Source organism: Aotus nancymaae, unplaced genomic scaffold (genome assembly GCF_030222135.1).
Source record: "Aotus nancymaae isolate 86718 unplaced genomic scaffold, 86718_ANA_hifiasm-v0.15.2.pri h1tg000049l, whole genome shotgun sequence".
In the NCBI taxonomy this organism is placed as follows: Eukaryota; Metazoa; Chordata; class Mammalia; order Primates; family Aotidae; genus Aotus; species Aotus nancymaae.
This window is the reverse complement of record NW_026988463.1, coordinates 27,260,701-27,285,044: the sequence shown is the minus strand read 5'-3', so window position 1 is coordinate 27,285,044 and position 24,344 is coordinate 27,260,701. Positions and strand designations below refer to the sequence as shown.

At 51.1% G+C, this 24,344-nt stretch overlaps 1 protein-coding gene across 2 annotated transcripts; it reads left to right on the top strand.

Moving 5' to 3' along the window:
* The first annotated feature begins 5,095 nt into the window (after positions 1-5,095).
* QPRT (quinolinate phosphoribosyltransferase) lies at positions 5,096-23,878 on the top strand. 2 transcript variants are annotated; one of them, XM_012464511.3, is made up of 4 exons: positions 5,431-5,506; positions 21,513-22,048; positions 23,240-23,371; positions 23,444-23,878. In XM_012464511.3, the coding sequence occupies exons 1-4, from the start codon at positions 5,494-5,496 to the stop codon at positions 23,660-23,662; spliced, it is 900 nt and encodes a 299-aa protein (XP_012319934.2). In that variant the 5' UTR covers positions 5,431-5,493; the 3' UTR covers positions 23,663-23,878. The 2 variants fall into 2 exon arrangements, with proteins under 2 accessions (XP_021528033.1, XP_012319934.2); XM_021672358.2 differs by lacking the exon at positions 21,513-22,048 and having other exon boundaries at positions 5,096-5,506.
* Positions 23,879-24,344: the final 466 nt, after the last annotated feature.

Here is a 24,344-nt window from a genome sequence, read left to right as displayed (position 1 = left end):
AAATTCCCAAAGTAATAACAAAAGCAGAGAGAAAACCTTTAAACCCTAAGAGGCGATTTATGCGGAGGAGCCCACCCAGTGGTGACTGGCTAGTTCTGGGAGGTTTGGGGCAGGGCCATTAGACAATGGAAACCCAGTTTATTCTGGAAATGATCAACTTGCTCCCCAAAATGAGCCACAAGCGGGTGCCTGTGTGCTCAGCCCGGTCTGGGGCTCGGAGCCTGGCTGCCCCACTGCGCCATCACCAGCCTGGCTGAACGAGGGTCCCAGTCAAACCATGTGGGCTCTGCGTTGCCCTCGGAGAGAACCATGGACTCCCCCTGCGTTGCCTGAGCTCTGCCTGAAGCCAGCCCTCCCCGAGCTGGCCCACAACAAACGCCTTGACTTCCCGCCAACTCTTCCTCAACCGTCAAGATTCAGCATAGATGCCACTGGCTCAGTGCAGCTGCCCTCGCTGCCCCACCCCGTGCAGACTTTGTGTTCCTTCTCCCTCCTGCAGCGCCCCGAGCGACAGTGTGAATAACTGGGCTGTCCAGATGTGAGGGTGTCACTCATCACCAGCCTGTGATCCCCTCCAAGGCCACGTGTCCTCTTCATGGCTCCAGAGCCCAGGGCCCAGCACGCAGTAGCTGTATGTATTTACTGAATGGAGGGATGAATAAATTCAGGTACAAATAATAGTTTTATTTATTTATGTATTTATTATTGTTTTTGAGACAAAAACTCGCTCTGTTGCCCAGTCTGCGGTCTTGGCTCACTGCAACCTCTACTTCTTGGGTTCAAGCAATTCTCCTGTCTCAGCTTCCCAAGTAGCTGCGATTACAGGCACCTGCCACCATGCTTGGCTAATTTTTGTAATTTTAGTAGAGACGGGATTTCAACATGTTGGCCAGGCTAGTTTCGAACTGCCGACCTCAGGTGATCTGCCTGCCTTGGACTCCCAAAGTGCTGGGATTACAGATGTGAGCCACCGCACCTGGCCTTATTTGTTTATTTTGGTACAAATGGGAGGTCTCACTCTGTTGCCCAGGCTGGTCTCAATCTCCTGGCCTCAAGTGATCCTCTTGCCTCAGCCTGCTAAACTGTTGGGATTACAGGCACAAGCCACGGCGCCTGGCCCAGTTCTGTCTTTTGAGTTGAACTTGTCATCCAGGAGGATGTTGTGAACAAGTGTGAAATGATAATATTATTTCTAGCCCACTCTAGATACAGCGGCAGTTTGGAGGGTAAAAGAAGTTGGGTTTGAAATAGATTTATTGGCCAAGTGCGATGGCTCACACCTGTAATCCCAGCACTTTGGCAGGCCAAGGCAGGAGGATTGCTTGAGCCTTTAAACATGATGAAGCCTGGTCTCTACTAAAAATACAAAAGTTAGCTGGGCGTAGTGGCGTTCTCCTATAGTCCCAGCTGCTCGGGAGGCTGAGGCGAGAGAATCGCTTTGACCTGGAAGACAGAGGTTGCAATGAGCTAAGATTGCACCACTGCACTCCAGTCTGGGTGATGGAGCGAGACTCTCTCTCTCTTTCTCAAAAAAAAAAAGAAAAAAAAAAGATTTATTCAGAAAACAAGATTTTAGAACTAATTGGCTATTGAGGTGATGGAGGGAAGAATAAGGCTAGACTTCAAGGTTTCTATCTAGAAATTGAGGAGATGCTGATATCATTGTCTGGAAATGCAGAGGTCGAGCAATTTTGGAGGAAACAGTGAGCTCATTTTTAGAAATGTTAGGAGGAATGTTTGGGAGACAGAAATAGAGGCCTAAGGTCACTTGAGCCCAGGAGTTCGAGACCAGCCTGGGTGACATGGTGAAACACTGTCTCTACTAAAATTACAAAAATTAGCCTGGCGTGGTAACATGCCCTACTTGGGAGGCTGAGGTGAACAATTGCTTGAACCTGGGAGGCAGAGTTTGCAGTGAGCCAAGATTGTGCCACTATACTCCAGCCTAGGTGACAGAATGAGACTTTGCCTCAAAAAGAGTCAACTGAGCATGGTGGCTCACGCCTGTAATCCCAGCACTTTGGGAGGCTGAGGTGTATGGATCACTTGAGGTCAGGAGTTCCAGACCAGCCTGAGCAACATGGCAAAACCCTATCTCTACGAAAAGTACAAAAATTAGCCTGGCAAGGGGGCGTATGCCTGTAATCCCAGCTACTTGGGAAGCTGAAGCAGAAGAATCGCTTGAACTCTAGAGGTGGAGGTTGCAGTGAGCCAAGATCGTGCCACTGGACTCCAGCCTGGGCGACAGAGTGAGACTCCATCTCAAAATAAATAAATGAAGAAAATAAAAATAAATAAATAGTGGTACAGATGGATAGATACATAAATTATGTCATTCACTGGGTAGGTTGAGAAGAGAGCTGTAGAGAGAATCTGAGTGTAATAGTCAGGGCAGGCTAACTGCTGTAACAAACAGCCCCCACATTTCAGTGGTATAACTCAAGAGAAGTTTTTTCCTTGCTTATGACAGTAACAGTTCATTGCTGACATTTGGAGCATGACCTTCCACACGGTCATTTTGGGACCCAGTCTCTTTCCACCTTGTGGCTCTGTCATTCTCTTAGAGCCTTTGAGTGCTCTGCTTTTGAGCAGCTGATGGGATGGGAGAGGCAGAGTAGAATTCTGTGATGAAGATTTCTACGGGTCAGGTCTGGAAATATTTTTTGCTTACACTACATTGGCCAGAACAAGACCGCCTCAGTACAAAGGAAGCTGGGAAATGTAGTTTAGTAGGGTGCCAGAAGGAAAAGAGAGATAGTCCATGCCACACTGAGGCAACACCAAAATATGAGGGCTGGATGTAGGAAGAAGCACCAGCAAAAGCAGCACCTGTCTCATAAAAAAAAAAAAAAGAAAAAAAAAAAGCTGAACCAGGAGAAAAATGACATTTGGACATCCTGTCTCTAAAGAAAAAAAAAGCTCACTGCATCTCACTGGAGCCTCAGAAGCAAGCCCAGGACTGAATCGAGGCCAGCAAGGTGCTGGGGTGAAAAGCAAAACTGACTCCAGCCTGGCCAACGTGGTGAAACCCCGTCTCTACTAAAAATAAAAAAATTAGCTGGGCATAGTGGTAGGCGCCTGTAGTCCCAGCTACTCAGGAGACTGAGGTGGGAGGATCATTTGAGCCCGGGGCTCGGAGGTTGTAGTGAGCTGAGATCATGCCACTATACTCCAGCCTGGGCGACAGAGCAAGACCCTGTCTCAAAAAAAAAAAAAAAAAAAAAAAATGAGCCTGAGGGTGAGGCCTCCCTAAATGTTGTGCCTTGTGCGCCTCAATTCTTCACCCAACCCCAGTCCCAGTGGTCAGGTGCGGCAGAGAAAGAAAAGGGGGATGGCTGGGAAGATGCCAGTGAATTTAGCGACCAGCAGTCCCTGCGAGCGACTGTAACAAGAGGGAAGGCCCTGGCAGCTCTTGGACAGGAACTTGCCTGAAGTCCAGTCCCAGCGACTGCGATTTCGAATTTTCTGGTTCAGAAGCCAGACTCTAAGCTGTCTGTGCCCTTAAAGTTACTTTGGAAGAGGGAAGGGAAGTGGATGTTAGTTGAGTTCTGTGGGAAGTAAAAGTTCCTCCTCAAAGTTGCCTTTCTTGTTAAAGAATAAATCATAAGTGTGCTAATAACTCTTTGCTAAGCCGTATCCTATGTAGCTGTTAAACATGCCATGCTTACAGACACGTAGTACATTCTACGTCCTTGTACTTTAACCAAGATATCTGTGCTGGACGTGCTCACAGGCATGTCCCAGCTCTCCATTGCTTTTACCTGTTTAGAAAAGTTTTTTTTTTTTTTTTTTTGAGACGGAGTTTCACTCTTGTTACCCAGGCTGGAGTGCAATGGCGCGATCTCGGCTCACCGCAACCTCCGCCTCCTGGGTTCAGGCAATTCTCCTGCCTCAGCCTCCTGAGTAGCTGGGATTACAGGCACACGCCACCATGCCCAGCTAATTTTTTGTATTTTTAGTAGAGACGGGGTTTCACCATGTTGACCAGGATGGTCTCGATCTCTTGACCTCGTGATCCACTCGCCTCGGCCTCCCAAAGTCCTGGGATTACAGGCGTGAGCCACCGCGCCCGGCCTAGAAAAGTTTTAAGTTGTTAGCCAATCGGGTTTTAGTTTAAATTGTGAGGTCTGGCTCCAGCCAATAGAGATCAGACACAGCAGTCAGGACGACCCCAAATGCATAAGGGATAAATATGTCTGCTTTTCCTTTGCTCGTTATATTCTCATGGCAAGATGGCTAGTGAGAGTACCCTTCCTGCAGTCCAGGAAGTAAAAATTGCATGCTGAGAGATCCTCTGTCTCAATGCTGATTTTTCTTTGCGGTGCTGAGCATCTGTTTCCAACAAGTTCCTACTCTGTTTCATTTGCAGAGTTTTCTCACTTCATTCTCAGTTGAACCCATGAGATAGATGTTATGCCATGAATTTTTTTTTTCTTTAGAGACAGGGTCTCTCTCTGTCACCCAGGCTGGACTGTGGTGGCAGGATCATGGTTGACTGTAGCTTTGAACTCCTGGACTCAAGCCATCCTCCCATCTCAGCCTACAGGTGTGCACCACTGTACTTAGTGAATTTCTTTTCCTTTTTTCTTTTTTTTGGGAGAGATGGGATCTCTCTATGTCTCTATGATGCCCAGGTTGGTCTCAAACTTCTCAAACTCCTGGCCTCAAGCAATCCTCCTGCCTTGGCCTCCCAAAGCACGGGGATTACAGGCATGAGTCACTGCACCCAGCCTGTTATGCTATTTTATTTATTTATTTAGAGACAGAATCTCACTCTGTCACCCAGACTGGAGTGCAGTGGCATGATCTGGGCTCACTGCAACCTCCACCTCCCGGGTTCAAGTGAGTCTCATGCCTCAGCCTCCCAAGCAGCTGGGATTACAGGTGCTCGCCACCACGCCTGGCTAATTTTTATATTTTTAGTAGAGGCAGAGTTTCACCATGTTGGCCAGGCTTGTCTCAAACTCCTGACATCAGGTGATCCACCCACCTAGGCCTCCCAAAGTGCTGGGATTACAGGCATGGGCCACCGCACCAGGCCCTGTTATGCCATTTTAAAGCTAAGGAAACTGAGGCACAGAAAAAGGTAAAAAATTTCTTGAGATCAAAAAGGATGGAGTTAAGATTTGAACCCAGGTCGAAGGCCCATGATCTTCCCAGCACACCATCCAAAATGCCTGCCTGCACTCACCAGGGAGCACGCGTTTACATTCACAGCCTTGCACCCTGGGTTAGGGCCAGGAGGACTGGGTGTGGGGGGAGAACAGGGCCTCCGGCTCCTCCACTGGCTGGGGCAGGGCTTCTGAGTTCCCCATCGGAGCCCCTCCTCTGAGGAATGTGCAGGCCTGGCAGAGGACAGGAGGGAGGCCCAGAGAGCCTGGGAAGGACTGGCTGGCTGCTTCCTCCCGCCACAGCCCCACCCCCCGGCCTGGGGCCTCTGGGAACCCTGAGTCCAAGCAGCCAACACACCAGCCCAGCCAGCTGCAAGTCACCATGGACGCTGAAGGTAAAGGGACACTCTCTGCCGTGTCCCCGCACCCATCCCCCCACTGCATGCCCATACCCCCATCCTGACTCATCTCAGCCCCTCCGGCCTCCTCTGGAGCCATCTCTCCATGTCTCCTCTGGTCCCGTCTTCATCCCTGCAGCCTGGCCCAACCCCCAGAGGCCCCTTCTCACTCTTCTTTCTCCTTCTGTGTTGGGTCCCCAAGGAGCTCTGGGGAAGGAAGGGGCTTGAGCCCTAGAAAGGGGCAGGGTGGCCTGGAGGAGGTGGCTTCTCCTAGGGGCTGAGGGGGCCGGTAGTGGGAGGCTGGGCGGGGGAGCAGCTTGGACTTCGGCTCTCGCTGGTAGCTCGGGGGAAGCGGAGACAAAGTCCTGTCTCATCTGCAGCTGGTGGGGGAGGGGGCTTGAGTCCCACGATTCCCTGCTTAGGTGCTGCCTGGAACAGACCCAGGGACTGCTCTGCGGTCAGAAGGCTCCACCAGGGAGCTGGCTGTGTGACCGTGGGTGGGTTTCGGCTTCTCAGAGCCTCGTTTTCTTCCATCTGTAAAATGACAATAATAGTTCCCTGTTCTGGCCGGGCACAGTGGCTCACGCCTGTAATTCCAGCACTTTGGGAGGCCAAGGCGGGTGGATCACCTGAGGTCAGGAGTTCGAGACCAGCCTAGCCAACATGGTGAAACCCCGTCTCCACTAAACATACAAAAATTAGCTGAGTGTGGTGGTGCATGCCTGTAATCCCAGCTACTCTGGAGGCTGAGCCTGGAGAATTGCTTGAACCCCAGTGGCAGAGGTTGCAGTGAACCGAGATCGGGCCACTGCACTCTGGCCTGGGCGACAGAACTAGACTCTGTCTCAAAAAAAAAAAGAAAAAAAAAGAGTTCCCTGTTCACAAGGTTGTTGGGAGGACAGAGGATGGGAGGCATGGGTGCCTGGACCCTCCTCCACCTTTGGGGTGCCTACTGGCCCCACACACCCGGCCCCTCTGGCTTTGCTGTGGGACCAGCTCTCGGGGGGCCCCATGCAGGATGGCACACAGGCACCTTCCAGTCTCCATTGTGTCTTTCTGTTTTGAAACCACACCGACCTGGATTTCAGTCCTGACTGCCACCTTCTTTCCCCATGCCCAAGACTGGGCACTGCCACCTGCATGTGCCCTGTGTCTCCACTGCCTGGCCTGTGCTCTCTCTATTCTTTCTGCCTGGTGAGGCTTCCTTTCCTGTCAATTCCAGCCAATTCTCAGAGCCAAGCTTTCTGGCTTCTCCTATCCACACTCAGATTCTGTGGCTCCTTCTACCATGGGTGTGCAGGGTGGTCACATTTGGCCCTATTTGGAGGTCACTTCTCTTCTCCAGGGAGTGAACGGAGGGGAAAAGGACATTTATCCGGGACCTGCGGTGCTGACCAGCCTCTGTCTCCCCTTGGTGTTTGCCAAATGAGTCAACAAATGAACAGATGGAAGAACAGAGCTGCCAGAATCAGACCCCTGGGTTGAGGCTCCTGGCCAGGCATTGGCTCAGGCGCTTTATGTGAATTGCCTCATTTGGTCCTCTCCCAGCAGCCCTGGAATTTTCATGTGAAACTGATACTCGGGGAGGTTACCACCTTGTCGGAAGTCATCCAGCCCGTAGGTTAGGTGTAACATAGAAACATGATAAAAAGCTGAGCGTGGTGGCGTGTGCCTGTGGTCCCAGCTTCTCCGAGGCTGATGCAAGAGGATTGTTTGAATTCAAGAGGTTGAAGTTGCAGTGAGCCGTGATTGCACCACTACGTTCGCAGTCTGGGCGACAGAGCGAGACCTTGTCTCTAAAAACAAAACAAAAACAAAAAGCAGTAAACAGTAACAACACATCAGTAAACAATCTGGAATAGAAGAGCAGCAGTACCAGATGGGGGAAAATCTTCATCTATTCTGCCAGAGTTGTCAGCAATCTTTACATGATTTGAAAAGAGAAACGATGTACAAATAATATCCCAAGATGCCCTGATCCCCTCCGAGCAGAGATGCCATTTTCTTTTTCTTTTTCTTTGAGATGGAGTCTCGATCTGTTACTTAGGCTCAGCTCACTGCAACCTCTGCCTCCTGGGTTCAAGCAATTCTCCTGCCTCAGTCTCCCAAGTAGCTGTGATTACAAGTGTCTGCCATAACACCTGGCTAATTTTTGTATTTTTAGTAGAGACTGGGTTTCACCATGTTGGCCAGGCTGGTCTCAAACTCCTGACCTCAAGTGATCCACTCACCTTGTCCTCCCAAAATGGTGGCATTACGGGCGTGAGCCACTGTGCCCAGCCTTAAAGATGCCAATTTTATTAGTGTTTTATTAACTCTGGAAACCAATTAAGAAGGGATCACCTTGAGGGATCAAGGTTCTATTCCACAGGATAAAACTGTAATCTCTGAAATCCAGGCATCTTGGGAGACCTTTTACATGTCCAGCCACGAGGCTAGGAGGCTGTGGGATACAGCAGGTGCAGCTGCCTCTTCCGAGCATGTGGCAGCCTGCCTGGCATTTCTCTGATGGGTCAACTCTCCCTTTGCCAGCCGCAAAACCAGCTTCCCCTCTATGAAGTGCCATTCAGTAACAGCTGCTAATTAGCAGAGCCCCATATTTTCAAAGCTACCCACAGGAATCCCTTTTGTTGGAAATGCATGAGAGAGTCAGAGGCTAAAAAAAGGAACACCCAGATGTATTTATTTATTTTTCTTCTTTTTTTTTTTGAGATGGAGTTTCGCTCGTTACCCAGGCTGGAGTGCAATGGTGCGATCTCGGCTCACCGCAGCCTCCGCCTCCTGGGTTCAGGCAATTCTCCTGCCTCAGCCTCCTGAGTAGCTGGGACTACAGGCACGCACCACCATGCCCAGCTAATTTTTTGTATTTTTAGTAGAGACGGGGTTTCACCGTGTTGACCAGGATGGTCTCAATCTCTTGACCTCATGATCCACCCCCTTCGGCCTCCCAAAGTGCTGGGATCACAGGCGTGAGCCACCGCGCCCGGCTATTTATTTTTCACAAGAACATGGAATGTATGACCGTCCCTCTCTCTATTAGACGCCAGAATGACTGAGCTCCAAGAAGGGGTCAAGAGGGTAGCCCTGCATGTGGAAGCTTTGATGTTCTTTTTTTTTTTTTTTTTTTGAGACAGAGTCTGGCTCTGAGTTGGTGCGATCAGGACTCACTGTAGCCTCAACCTCCTAGACTCAAGTGATCCTTTTGCCTCAGTCTCCTGAGAGTAGCTGGGACTACAAATGCATGCCATCACTCCTGGCTAACCTTTTAAATGTTAATTTTACTTATTTTACTATTATTTTTTAGACTGCATCTCCCTCTGTTGCCCAGGCTGGAGTGCAGTGGCACAGTCATGGGTTTGCTGCAGCCTCAACCTTCTGGGCTCCAGTGATCCTCCCACCTCAGCCTCCTGAGTAGCTGGAGGTGCGTGCCACCGTCCCCGGCTAGTTTTTTTTTTTTTTTTTGAGATGAGGATTTTGTCATGTTTGTCAGGCTGGTTTCCAACTCCTGGGCTTAGGTGATCCTCCTACCTCAGCCTCCCAAAGTGTGAAGACTGCAGGTATGTGCCCCCGTGCCTGGCCTCCGCAGCTATGATGTTGGGTTTATTTTGAGATGGAGTCTCACTCTGTCACCCAGGTTGTGTGTGCCACCATGCATGGCTAATTTTTGTGTTTTTTTGTAGAGACGGGATTTCACTATGTTGGCCAAGCTGGTCTCGAACTCTTGACCTCAAGTGATCCTCCCAGTTTGCCCTCCCAAAGTGCTGGGATTACAGGCGTGTGCCACCATGCTCGGCTAGCAGCTATGAAGTTCTAAAGTACCCAGCTATGGAAAGGGAAGACCTGGACCCATGCTTATCATTGTCTAGCTGTGTCATTTTCTAACTCTGCTCTTTAGATAATTCCTCTTTATACTTCCAAGACTCAGTTCTCCACCTATATTTTTTATATTTTATTTTATTTTTTGTGTTGGAGTCTCGCTCTGTCACCCACGCGGGAGTGCAATGTGGCAATCTTGGTTCACTGCAAACTCCACCTCCCAGGTTCAAGCAATTCTCCTACCTCAGCCTCCCTAGTAGCTGAGATTACAGGCACCCACCACCAAGCCTGGCCAATTCTTTTTTATTTTTTTTGTATTTTAGTAGAGACAGGGTTTCACCATGTTGGCCAGGCTGGTCTCACACTCCTGACCTCAAGTGATCCTCCCTCCTCGGCCTCCGAAAGTGTTGGGATTACAGGCGTGAGCCACCACGCCTGGCCTCAGTTTTCCACCTATAAATACAAACAACATCCACCTTGAGGCCCTGCAGGTGAGGTTTGGGACGAGGTATGAGAAGCGCCAGGCACGCGGTAGACACCAATACATTGTAGCCTATTATGTCTTCCTGTGGCTCAGGAGCTCTCAGCTCTTCTAAAGTTAGAATTATTTTGCCATATTTCAAACCAATTATATCAGAATCTCTAGGGGGAGGGCCTGGAGCTTGCCATACGATTTCATTGTGCGGCAGAGGTTCAGAACCACTGCCCTACCCACTGGTGGTATGATTTATAATAAGAAATATGTATTTTCCTCATGCCTGTAATCCCAGCACTTTGGGAGGCCGAGGCGGGTGGATCACGAGGTCAAGAGATCGAGACCATCCTGGTCAACATGGTGAAACCCCGTCTCTACTAAAAATACAAAAATTAGCTGGGCATGGTGGTGCGTGCCTGTAATCCCAGCTACTCAGGAGGCTGAGGCAGGAGAATTGCCTGAACCCAGGAGGCGGAGGTTGCGGTGAGCCAAGATCGCGCCATTGCACTCCAGCCTGGGTAACAAGAGCGAAACTCCGTCTCAAAATAAATAAATAAATAAATAAAACTTTCCTTGGTGTTATCAAACATCCAGTCAATGTCCAGATTCTAATAGTTTCATAAATAGTCTAATTTGCTTTGGTTTGTTTGAATTAGGATCCAAGTAAAATCTACACTTTGTGATTGATTAGTATATGTTTTAAGAGTCTTTGAAACTTTCTTTAACTTTACTTTTTCGATTAAAAAATACTTAATTTAGATATGGGGGTCTTGCTATATTGGCCAGGCTGGTCTCAAATGCCCCAGAGTGCTAGGATTACAGGTATGAGCCACCACGCCTGGCGGATTTTCTTTTTTGAGACGGAGTCTCACTCTATTGCCCAGGCTAATGTACAGTGGTATGATGATCTCTGCTCACTGTGACCTCCACCTTCCAGGTTCAAGCGATTCTCTCACCTCAGCCTCCTGAGTAGCTGGGATTACAGGCGTGCACCACCACACTAATTTTTGTATTTTTTTAGTAGAGATGGAGTTTCACCATGTTGGCCAGGCTGGTCTCAAAATCCTGACCTCAGGTGAGCTGCCCACCTCGGCCTCCCAAAGTGCTGGGATTACAGGCGTGACCACTGCACCTGGCCAATATGTGGCCTTATCAGAGCATTGGTTATTGGTTCTTTTTTTTTTTCCCCTGAGGCAGGGTCTCACCTGTTGCCTAGGTCAGCGTGCAGTAGCTCCATCATAGCTCACTGCAGCCTCCAACTCCTGGGCTCAAAAGATCCTTCCACCTCAGCCTTCTGTAGCTAGGACTACAAGCATGTGTCACCATGCCCAGCTAATTTTTAAATCGTTTTTGCAGAGATGGGGTCTCACTATGCTGCCCAGGCTGGTCTCAAACTCCTGGCCTCAAGTGGTCCTCCTGCCTTGGCCTCCCAAAGTGTTGGGATTACAGGTGGGAGCAACCACCCCTGGCTGAGCTGTGGTTTTTCATCCTCATGTGCATCTGAGTCACAGAGCAGGTTGGGGAATGGCTCTTCCCCGACCTGGATCCCTGGAAACTACCCCCAGAGATTCTGGTTCACCGATCTGGAATGAGCCTGAGCATCTGAGAGTTTGAAAAGCTCCTTGGCCAGGCCTGGTGGCTCAAGCTTGTCTTCCCAGCACTTTGGGAGGCTGAGGCAGGCGGATTACCTGAGGTCAGGAGTTCAAGACCAGCCTGGCCAACATGGTGAAACCCTGTCTTTACTAAAAATAAAAAAATTAGCTGGGTGTGGTGGCGTGCACCTGTAGTCTCAGCTACTCGGGAGGCTGAGGCAAGAGAATCCCTTGAACTCGGGAGGCAGTGGTTGCAGTGAGCTGAAATCACACCACTGCACTGCAGCCTGGGTGACAGAGTGCGACTCTGTCTCAACAAAAGAAAAAAAAAAAAAGAAAGAAAAGCTCTTCATGATTCTGGTGTACAGCCCAGGCGGAGGCCTCGCTGTGTCCACTTCTCTTGAAGGGAGTGGTTCACACCCACACTGCCACGTCCCCGCCTCCCTGCACTCCTCAAGCATGGCAGTGTGGCTTCTGCCCCCGCATGCGGCACTGAAACCGCTCTGGCACAGGCCTCACATTGCTAAATGCAGAGCCCGGCCTCAGTCTTCTATCTACTTCTGCTCACCTCCCACTTCCTGAAACCCCTCCTCCTTCCCAGGCACCCACTCCTGACGCTGCTTCTCTTTTTGTGGGACATGCCCTTGTGGGTTCTTCATCTTAATACTTTATTTTAGAGACTGGCCTGCTCTGTCACCCAGGCTGGAGTGCAGTGGTGTGATATCGGCTCACTGCAGCCTCCAGCTCCTGGACTCAAGCCTCAACCTCTTGAGTAGCTGGGACTACAGGTATGCACCCCCACGCCCAGCTAACTTTTGCTTTTGTTTTTTTGAGACAGAGTTTTGCTCTTCTTGCCCAGGCTGGAGTGCAATGGCATGATCTCGGCTCACTACAACCTCTGTGTTCAAGTGACTCTCCTGTCTCAGCCCCCGGAGTAGCTGGGATTACAGCTGGGATCTCGGCTCATTGCAATTGCTCCCAGGTTCAAGCAATTCTTCTGTCTCAGCCTCCCGAGGAGCTGGGATTACAGGCGCCCGCCACCATGCCTGGCTAATTTTTGTATTTTTAGTAGAGACAGGGTTTTACCATATTGGCCAGGCTGGTCTTGAACTCCTGACCTCGGGTGATCCACCCACCTCAGCCTCTTAAAAATACTGGGATTAGAGGTGTGAGCCACTGTGCCTGGCCAAACTTTTTCATCTTTTATATTTTGTAGAGACAGGGGTCTCACTCTGTTGCCCAGGTTGGTCTCAAACTCCGGAGCTCAAGCAATCCTCCTGCCTCAGCCTCCCAAAGTGCTAGGATTACAGGCGTGAGCCCCTGCACTTGTCCTGCCCTTTAACGACTAATGTTTCCAAATCCCTTCCCCTCTTCTTCCCTGCTCTGGGTGATTGCATCAGCTGGTATGTACAATCACCATCTGCCTGCGCTGGCGGCTCCCCAATCCCCACTCCTCACAGCTGCAACCCTTCTGACCTCCAGAGACATCCCCTACCGCCCTCTGGGCATCACCCTCCACATCTCCTGCTGCCGCCTCAGCCTTAACCTCTGCAAAACTAAACCCATTCTTTCGCCCGAGCTCTGCTGATGCTAAGCTGTTTCACCAGGGCATGGTTCCGGAAATGCTTTGGGATTCAGCTTCCGTTCTTCTGAAATGGGAAGAATACCTGTGGTGAGTTCCAGATGAGATCACAGAGGGGAACTGGGGTGCCCTTGGCTGGCACGCCACGTCTGGCACGCCATGGCACTCAGCACGGTCACCGCCCCTCCTGATGTCCCCACCTCCACCCTGCCTGCTCTTCTCCCGGAATGACTCCTGGAAGCTCTCAGCTACCCAGGACAGACGCCCAAGGCTTCCACATCTCCCTAGCTGCAAATTCTAGGAGATTCCCTTTGGGAAACAGCTCTCAAATCTACCCCAGATCTGCTGCTGAAGTTCAGGGCTCCATCCCTTTTGGTTTTTTTGATTACAGCTAAATTAGCTAATTATTTGTTGGCCAGGTGCAGTGTAATCCCAGGATTTTGGGAGGTCAAGGCAGGAAGATCACTTGAGGTCAAGAGTTCAAGAACCAGCCTGGCCAATATAGTAAAACCCTGTCTCTACAGAAATATAAAAATTAGCCAGGCATGATGGTGCATGCCTGTAATCCCAGCTACTCAGGAGGCTGAGGCGGGAGAATCTCTTGAACCCGGGAGGCAGAGGTTATGGTGAGCCCAGCTCACGCCGTTGCACTCCAGCCCAGGTGACAGAGTGAGACTCCATCTCAAAAAAAAAAAAAAATATTTGTGGAGACAGGGTCCCACTACCTTGCCCAGTCCTCAAGTGGCCCTCCTGCCTCGGCCTCCCAAAGCCCTGGGATTACAGGTGTGAACCACCACACCCAGCTTACTTTTTGTCTGGCCAAATCTACCTCAGCCTTGTTTTACCTCCTGATTTGTCTCCAGTTGGTGGCTGATAGAGTGGCCCTTCTGGAGCAAAACTATAGTCATATCAGTCCCTCTTTTAAATTTCTGTGATGGGCCAGGCCTGGTGGCTTTCACTTGTAATCCTGGCACTTTGGGAGGCTGACGTGGGAGGGACTGCTTGAGCCCAGGAGTTCAAGACCAGCCTGGGCTATAATATAGTGAGACTGCTCCCCACCCCACCTCTACTTGAAAATAAAAAAATAATAAAATAAAATGATTTTTTTTGAGATGGAGTTTTGCCTTTATTGCCTAGGCTGTAGTGTAGTGGTAGGAACTTAGCTCACTGCAACCTCCACTTCCCGGGTTCAGTCGATTCTCCTGCCTCAGCCTCCTGAGTAGCTGGGATTACAGGCATGCGCCACCTCACTGGGCTAATTTTGTATTTTTTAGTAGAGATGGGGTTTCACCATGTTGGTCAGGTTGGTCTCAAGCTCCTGACCTCATGTGATGCATCCGCCTCGGCCTCCCAAAGTGCTGGGATTATGGGCGTGAGCCACTGTGCCCGGCTGAGAAAATGAAATTCTGTGATGGCTCCTGGGATCTGGCCAGATTCTTCAGCTAAATAGTTTAGTTCTTTCTCCCTGTGGCCTCCCCTCCTGGCATGTCACCTGTGACTCCCACACTGCCCCCACCCCACCACTGTCTGCCTGTACACATATCAATTTTCTCAGCCCCAAATGTCAGCCTCCACTCCACACCTCTGCCTGGCAAATGTCACTCACCCATCCTCGGGGACACTTAGTCATTTCTTCCGTGCATCCACCACACTTGAGAAATGCTTCAGTTATTTCTTTTTTGTTTTTTGAGATGGAGTCTCACTCTGTCACCCAGGCTGGAGTGCAGTGGAGCGATCTCAGCACACTGGAACCTCCACCTCCCGGGTTCAAGCTATTCTCCTGCCTTAGCCTCCTGAGTAGCTAGGATTACAGATGCGCATCACCACGCCAGGCTAATTTTTTTTTTTTTTTGAGACGGAGTTTCACTCTTGTTACCCAGGCTGGAGTGCAATGGTGCAATCTCGGCTCACTGCAACCTCTGCCTCCTGGGTTCAAGCAATTCTCCTGCCTCAGCCTCCCGAGTAGCTGGGACTACAGGCATGCACCACCATGCCCAGCTAATTTTTGTATTTTTAGTAGAGACAAAGTTACAACATGTTGACCAGGATGGTCTCGATCTCCTCACCTCGTGATCCACCTGCCTCGGCCTCCCAAAGTGCTGGGATATAGGCGTAAGCCACCACGCCCAGCCTAATTTTTGTATTTTTAGTACAGACAGGGTTTCACCATGTTGACCACATATGTTGGTCAGGTTGGTCTCGAACTCCTGACCTCGTGATCCACCTGCCTTGGCCTCCCAAATTGCTGAGATTACAGGCATGCGCCACCATACCCGGCTAATTTTGTATTTTTAGTAGAGATGGGGTTTCACCATGTTGGTCAGGCTGGTCTTGAACTACTGACCTCAAGTGCCTCGGCCTCCCAAATGCTGGGATTACAGGCGTGAGCCACTGCACCCGGCCAGGAAGTGATGTTTAAGGGAAGACCTGCAAGAGAAATAAGAGCTGAAGGGGGAGACTGGGGATGAGGATAAGGGAAATGGCTTCCAGGCAGAGGCACAGTCCTGCATAGGATAAGGCCTGACAGGTAAGAGAAAGAGCTGTGCACGCTGTCGCCTCCATGCCCAGCAATTATTAGCACCTGGCACAGTGCAGGCGCTCAATGAGAAAGTGTCAGAGAATCAATGAGAAATGGAAAGAAGTTGCCAGGTGTGGTGACTCATGTCTATTAATCCCAGCACTCTGGGAGGCCAAGGTGGGAGGATGACAAGGCCAGGAGTTGGAGGCCAGGTGTGTTGGCTCACGCCTGTAATCTCAGCAATTTGGGAGGCCGAGGTGGGCGGATCGCTTGAGGCCAGGAGTTCAAGACAAGCCTGGCCAATATGGTGAAACCCCATCTGTACTAAAAACACAAAAATTAACCAGGCGTGGTGTATGCTCCTGTAATCCCAGCTACTCGGGAGGCTGAGGCAGGAGTATCCAGGAGGTGGAGGCAGCAGTGAGTCTATAGCCACTGCCAGAGCTCAGGGCTCCATCCCTTTTCCGTTGCGTGCCACTGCACTCCGGTCTGGGCAACAGAGCGAGACTCTGTCTCAAAAAAGTGAAAAATAAAAATAAATAAACTTTTTTTTTTTGAGACAGAGTCTCACTCTGTCACCAGGTGCCAGGCTGGAGTGCAATGGCACGATCTCGGCTCACTGCAACCTCTGCCTCCTGAGTTCAAGCAATTCTCCTGCCTCAGCCTCCCGACTAGCTGGGACCACAGGCGTGCGCCACCATACCCAGCTAATTTTTTTGTATTTTTAGTAGAGACGGGGTTTCACCATGTTGGCCAGGATGGTCTCAACCTCTTGACCTCATGATTCGCCTGCCTCAGCCTCCCAAAGTGCTGGGATTACAGGCGTGAGCCACCGCGCCCGGCCATAAATAAACTTTTAAAACGCCAGGAGTTTGAGACTTTGTCTCTACAAAAAATAAAAAAAATTACCTTGGTGTGGTGGTGCAGCTACTCGGGAGGCTGAGGTGAGAGGATCACATGAGCCCAGGAGTTCAAGGCTGCAGTGAGCCACGATTGCACCACTGCACTGCACTCTTTCTCAAAAAGAAAGAAACAAAACAGTCAAGAGAACCAGAGCTGAAACCGTGAAAGTTCAGTTTTCAGCAGGAGAGTGATCAAAGAAAACCAGAACTAGGCTGGGTGCAGTGGCTCACACCTGTGATGCCAGCACTTTGGGAGGACGAGGCAGACAGATCACGAGGTCAGGAGATCGAGACATCCTGACCAACATGGTGAAACCCTGTCTCTACTAAAAATATGAAAATTAGCTGGTGGTGCGTGCCTGTAATCCCAGCTACTCGGGAGGCTGAGGCAGGAGAATCACTTGAACTTGGGAGGCGGAGGTTGCAGTGAGCCGAGACTGCGCCACTGCACTCCAGCCTAGCGACAGAGCAAGACTCCATCAAAAAAAAAAAAAAAAAAAAGAGTCAGAAGTAGACAATAGTTAAAACAGCGAAAACATATTGTACTCCAGACCATTGCTGTAGGGGAGGAGAGACCTTAGATTAGAACTGGGCTGAACTCTTGAGTACAGCATGGGGGTTATAGCCAACAAGCAGAGGGGGGGGGCGGTGGATGGAACATACCGCGAGGAAGCACTGGGGGCTGGGGGGATTCTGACAAGACCAACCTAACACGATTCTTGCTGAAGGCAGACTGAGGTGGTCAGACAGCACCTGAGGGAGGGTGGAGGATGAGGACCTGCATCAGGGATGGGGAGGGATCAGATGCGGAGGATGGGGGACTGGCTAAGCTGACTCAGCAGGATTCTTGCTAAAACTGGACGATGCAGAGGTGAACACGGAAGTCCAAGTCCTCATTGGAAAAGAGCTGAGGGAGCCTGAGTGGGGTTTGGCTATAGACAGAACCTGTCTCAGAGAGCCAATAAAAGTTAACTTTATTAATTTATTTAGAGACACTCCGTTGCCCAGGCTGGAGTGCAGTGGTGCAATCTCGGCTCACTGCAACCTCCACCTCCTGGGTTCAAGCGATTCTTGTGCTTCAGCCTCCCGAGTAGCTGGGATTACAGGTGCCTGACACCACACCTGGCTAATTTTTGTGTCATTAGTAGGGATGGGGCTTTGTCATGTTGGGCAGGCTGGTCTTGAACTCCTGACTTCAAGCTCATTTTTTGTTTTTAAATTTAACTTCCTTTTTTGAGACCAAATCTTGTTTTGTCACCCAGGATGGATTGCAATGGCACAATCTCAGCTCACTGCAACCTCTACTTCCTGGATTCAAGTGATTCTTCTGCCTCAGCCTCCCAAGTAGCTGGGATTACAGGTGCTCGCCACCGCACCCGGCTACTTTTTGTGTTTTTAGTAGGGATGGGGTTTTGCCATCTTGGACAGGCTGGTCTTGACCTCAAGTGATCAACCACCTTCGCCTCCCAAAGTGCTGGAATTACGGGCATGAGCCACCATGCCCAGCCTTAAATTTAACTTTTAAGTCCGGGGTACATGTGCAGGTGTGTCATGGGGGTTGGACAGATTATTTAGTCACCCAGGTCTTAAGCCTAGTACCCATTAGTTATTTCTCCTGATCCTCTCCCTCCTCCCACCTTCCCCGCTCTGAAACGCCCCAGTGTGTGTTGTTCCCCTCTATGTGTCCATGTGTTCTCATCATTTAGCTCCCACTTATAAGTGAGAACATGCAGTATTTGGTTTTCTGTTTCTGAGTTCATTTGCTGAGGATAACGGCCTTCAGCTCTGTCCATGTCCTCGCAAAGAACGTGATCTCATTTTATATGGCTGCATAGTATTCCATGGTGTATATGTACCGCAATTTCCTTATCCAGTCTACCATTGATGGGCATTTAGGTTGAATCATGTCTTTCCTGTTGTGAATAGTGCTGCAATGTGTCTTTATAACAGAATGATTTATAGTCCTTTGGGTATATACCCTGCAATGGGATTGCTGGGTCAAATGGTATTTCTGGTTTTGGTCTTTGAGAAATTGCTACACTGTCCTTCACAATGGTTTAACTAATTTACGCTCCCACCAATAGTGTATAAGTGTTCCTTTTTCTCCGCAACCTCGCCAGCATCTGTTTCGTTTTGTTTTGGTTTTTTACTTTTTCTTCATAGCCATCCTGGCCGGGCGCGGTGGCTCACACCTGGAATCCCAGCACTTTGGGAGGCAGAGGTGGGAGGATCACGAGGTCAGGAGATGGAAACAATCCTGGCTAACACGGTGAAACCTTGTCTCTACTAAAAATACAAAAAAATAAGCTGGGTGTGGTGGCACGCGCCTGTAGTCCCAGCTACCCGGAAGGCTGAAGCAGGAGAATTGCTTGAACCCAGGAGGCAGAGGTTGCAGTGAGCCAAGATCGTGCCACTGGACTCCAGTCTGGGCGATAGAGCAAGACTCCATCTCCAAAAAATAATAATAATAGTCATCCTGACTGGCGTGAGATGGTATCTCACTGTGGTTTTGATTTGCATTTCTTTATTGATCAGTGATGTTGAGCTTTTTTTCATGTGATTCTTGGCTGTATGTATAACTTCTTTAGAAAAGTGGCTGGGCATGGTAGCTGGCACCTGTAATACCAGCACCTTGGGAGGCCAAGGTGGGCAGATTGCCTGAAGTCAGGAGTTCAAGACCAGTTTGGCCAACATGATGAAACCCTGTCTCTACTAAAAATACAAAATTAGCCGGGCATAGTGGCCAGCACCTATAATCCCATCTACTAGGGAGGCTGAGGCAGGAGAATCGCTTGAACCTCAGGGGATGGAGGTTGCAGTGAGCCCAGTGCACCACTGAACTCCAGACTAGGCAAAAGAGTGAAACTCTGTCTCAAACAAACAAAAAAAAAGAAAACCAGGCTGGGCACAGTGGCTCACTTCTGTAATCCCAGGACTTTGGGACGCGAAGGTACAAGAATTGCTTGAGCCTGGGAGTTCAAGACCAGCCTGGGGAATATAGTGAGACCCCCGCCCCCCGACTCTACAACAAAAAATGTACAAAAATTAGCCGGGCACGGTGGTGTGCGCCTGTAGTCCCAGCTCCTTGGGAAGCTGAGGCGAGAGGATTGCTTAAGTCTGGGCAGTTGAGGCTGCAGTGATCGCGCCACTGCACTGCACCTAGTTTGAATTCAGTGGGGGCGGGGGATTAAGCTCTGCCTCCCCATTTGCTCCCAGACCTTTTCCTAGCTGGATGTGACCAACGGAGACAGCGCCCAGCCTCGGTACAGCTGGCTCTTAGTGGAGGGACAGGAGCCATCTGGGGCAGAAGTGGGAGAGAATGCGGGAAAGGACAGCCCGGTGCAGTCCCCGAGGCCTGTGGCTCGGAGGGGAAGTGCGCTGGTGAGTGGGTGGAGACTGAGCAGTTTGGCTTGGGGAAGGAGACAACAGAGGGCCTGTTTCTGAGAGCTGAGCAAGCCAGGATGTCTCGCCTTCACTTCCACTTGGAGCAGAAGTGTGCTGTGTGCGTGTGCATATGCGTGTGCGTGTACATGTGTGTGCGCTAAATCAAACACCCTCGCGGGCTTTGTGTCCCCCTCAAGGGGAAGCCAAGACCACGGATGGCGGGTGCCATGAGGCTGCAGGTCTTCTCCCTGCCGACAGATGGCGCTGTTGCACCACGCCTGGGTTTGCCTTTGCCCGCAGCCGGGCAGGGCCCATCACGGGCTCTGCTCAGGGCGCGAGGGACCTTCACCATGTCCACCATCCTTATTTTTAAACAAATGTTTGTAGCCGGCCGCGGTGGCTCACTCCTATTATTCCAACACTTTGAGAGGCCGAGGCAGGCGGATTACTTGAGATCAGGAGTTCGGGACCAGCCTGGCCAACATGGTGAAACCCTGTCTCTACTAAAAATACAAAATTAGCCGGGCATGGTGGCAGGTGCCTGTAACCCCAGCCACTAGGAAGGCTGAGGCAGGAGAATGGCTTGAATCCGGAAGGCGGAGGTTGAAGTGAGCCGAGATTGCGGCACTGCACTCCAGCCTGGGCAACAAGAGTGAGACTCCATCTCAAAAAAAAAAAAAGAAAAAGAAAAATCACATCATGGAGAATGGGGTGTCCATCCCCTCAAGCATTTATCCTTTGTGTTACAATCCAATTGCATTATTTTATTTATTTTGAAATGTACAGTTTTTATTGACTATAGTCACCCTGCTGTGCTAGCAAATAGTAGGTCTTATTCATTCTTTCTATTTTTTTTTTGTAACGATTAACCTTCCCCACCTCCCCATCATCCTCATTTTTTTTTTTTTTTTGAGACGAAGTTTTGCTTTGTCGCCCAGGCTGGAGTGCAGTGGTGCGATCTGGGCTCACTTCAACCTCCACCTCCTGGGTTCAAGCGATTCTCCTGCCTCAACCTCCCGAGTGGCTGGGGTTACAGGCATGAACCACCACACCCGGCTGATATTTTTTCGGGGTTTCACCATATTGGCCGGGCTGGTCTTGAACTCCTAACCTCAGGTGATCCACCCGCCTCAGTCTCCCAAAGTGCTGGGATTACAGACATGAGCCACTATGCCCAGCCCCATCATCCTCATTTTATTTATTATTTATTTATTTATATTTTTTTAGATGGAGTCTTGCTTTGTCACCCAGGCTGGAATGCAATGGTGTGACCTCAGCTCACTGCAACCTCCGCCTCCCAGGTTCAAGCAACTCTCTTGTCTCAGCCTCCTGAGTAGCTGGGATTACAGGTGCCCACCACCACGCCTGGTTAATTTTTGAATTTTTAGTAGAGACCATGTTGGCCAGGCTGGTCTCGAACTCCTGACCTCAAGTGATCTGGCTGCCTCCCAAAGTGCTGGGATTACAGGCATGAGTCACTGTGCCCGGCCAGAGGTTTAAATTATACTAGGTGCTCAGTGACCTCGTCCAGCCCACAGCACTCTCCCACCCTCGCCCCCACAACCCCCTTTCCCCCCACACCTACCTTCCTCACGTTAGTCTCTCCCCGGAGGCTCCTAGATCTTGATGCTGATGGGCCAGTGCCCAGTTTCACTGGTTGTTAAATATTTTGACAATGACCCCTGACAGCAGGAGAGGCAGCCAAACTCAACAGCTGTTCTCTTTCCCCTCCAGGCCTGGCGCTGCTGCTGCCGCCCGTCACCCTGGCAGCCCTGGTGGACAGCTGGCTCCGAGAGGACTGCCCAGGGCTCAACTACGCAGCCTTGGTCAGCGGAGCAGGCCCCTCGCAGGCGGTGCTGTGGGCCAAATCCCCTGGGGTACTGGCAGGGCGGCCTTTCTTTGATGCCATCTTTACCCAACTCAACTGCCAAGTCTCCTGGTTCCTCCCCGAGGGATCGAAGCTGGTGCCAGTGGCCAGGGTGGCCGAGGTCCAGGGCCCTGCCCACTGCCTGCTGCTGGGGGAACGAGTGGCCCTCAACATGCTGGCCCGCTGCAGTGGCATTGCCAGTGCTGCGGCTGCTGCGGTAGAGGCCACCAGGGGAGCCGGCTGGACTGGGCACGTGGCTGGCACGAGGAAGACCACACCAGGCTTCCGGCTGGTGGAGAAGTATGGGCTGCTGGTGGGCGGGGCTGCCTCGCACCGCTACGACCTGGGAGGGCTGGTGATGGTGAAGGACAACCATGTGGTGGCCGCTGGTGGCGTGGAGAAGGTGCTGGTCCTGCCTGTCCGTGGTCCAACCTCGCCCTCAACACACTCCTCCCCTCCCCAGAGCCCCCAGCCAGGACCTGGTGAACAGCCATGGCCTAGAGTCAGCAATGCAAGACTCGTCCCACCTCGGCTCCTCTATCTAAGCTGGGCTCAGCAGAGCTCATCCAGTTAAGCTAAGTTAAAGGGGAGCTGGGCTTGCTTTGTTTATCTGGAGAAATCGCCGCAGTCTCTCGAGTAGCTGGATCTACAGGCATGCTCCACCACACTGGCCAATTTTTCTTTTCTTTTTTTTTTTGAGACGGAGTCTCACTGTTTTGCGCAGGCTGGAGTGAAGTGATGTGATCTCGGCTCACTGCAACCTCCGACCCCTGGATTCAAGCGATTCTCCTGCCTCTGTCTCCCAAATAGCTGGGATTACAGGCACCTGCCACCATGCCCGGCTAATTTTTGTATTTTTTAGTAGAGATGGAGTTTCGCCATGTTGGCCAGACTGGTCTCGAACTCCTGATCTCAGGTGATTCACCTGTCTCAGCCTCTCAAAGTGCTGGGATTACAGGCGTGAGCCACCGCGCCTGGCCCAACTTTAATATTCTAAGTCAAACTGAACTCAGGTCCAAATGCATCGCTGATATTTAGCCACTTTTTGACCCACAAAAGTGGTCATTTTAAACTACAATAAAACAAAACATCCCAGCTGGGCACGGTGGCTCATGCCTGTAATCCAGCAGTTTGGGAAGCCCAGGTAGGGGGATTATTTGAGGCCAGGGGTTTGAGACCAGTCTGGGCCACATAGCAAGATCCAGTCTCTACAAAAAATGAAAAAATTAGCCATGCTTGTGAGCAAGTACCTGTAGTCCCAGCTACTCGGGAGGCTAAGGTGGGAGGATCACTTGATCCCAGGAGGCGGAGGCTGCAGTGAGCTATGATTGCACCACTGCACTCCAGCCTGGGTGACAGAGTGAGACTCTGTCTCGAAAACAAAACAAAACAAAAAAACCCAACGTCTGGTTTCCTTATTAACCCCAAGCTCACGGTCCATCCAGGGCCTTTCAAATGCCAATCCCGGCTCCCCGTGCCGAAGCGCCAGCCCTGGGCCCCAGCCTCACCCTCACCCTCACCCTCCCGGCTCCCTGAGCCCCAGTCCCAGGTTCTGGGCCCAGTCCTTACTCTCCTCCTCCTGGCTGCCTGGCAGGCAGTGCGGGCGGCTCGGCAGGCGGCCGACTTCGCCCTGAAGGTGGAGGTGGAATGCGGCAGCCTGCAGGAGGCCGTGCAGGCAGCTGAGGCGGGCGCTGACCTCGTCCTGCTGGACAACTTCAAGCCAGAGGTGAGGTGGGCTCTGCCTCTGGGGAGGGGGTCTCTGGTGGGCTCTCACCTCCCCTTGGCTTGTGTCCTGCAGGAGCTGCACCCCACGGCTGCCGCACTGAAGACCCAGTTCCCGAGTGTGGCCGTGGAAGCCAGCGGGGGCATCACCCTGGACAACCTCCCCCAGTTCTGCGGGCCGCATATAGACGTCATCTCCATGGGGATGCTGACCCAGGCGGCCCCCGCCCTCGATTTCTCCCTCAAGCTGTTTGCTGAAGAGGTGGCTCCAGTGCCCAAAACCCGCTGGTCCTAAACTGGAAGAGGATGACACCAGCCACGGGTTAATGTGGCTCTTTGGGACCCTCTGGGTCACACATTTTTAGGGTCAGTGGCCAACAGGGCACACTTGGCACTAGCTTGAGCCCAACTCCAGCTCTGCCACCTGTTGCTCCTGTGACCTGGCAGGGCCTTCACCTCTGCTCACCTGTTTCCTAACCTGCAAAATGGGTCTAATAAAGGATCAACTGCGTGGGGTTTTGAGGTGATAATGAGCACAAAGTGAGGGGTCAGCAAATGTCAGAAGTTACCTGGGATGGCTGGTCTCAGTGGCTCACGCCTGTAATCCCAGTGCTTTGGGAAGCTGAGGTGGGCGGATCACCTGAGGTCAGGAGTTCGAGACCAGCCTGGCCAACATGGCAAAACTCTGTCTGTACTAAAAATAGAAAAAAATTAGCCAGGCATGGTGGCAGGTGCCTGTAATCCCAGCTACTGGGGAGACTGAGGCAGGAGAATCGCTTGAACCCAGTAGGCATAGTTTGCAGTGAGCTGAGATCGCACCACTGGACTCCAGTATGGGTGACAGAGTGAGACTCCATCTCAAAAAAAAAAAAAGGCAAAAACCCCAGACAGGCCAAGACCTTCATCCTTCATGCATGCAACCTGTGCTGAACACCAGCATGGATAGCCCGGCTCTGAGCGCACAGTGGACGTAGGTT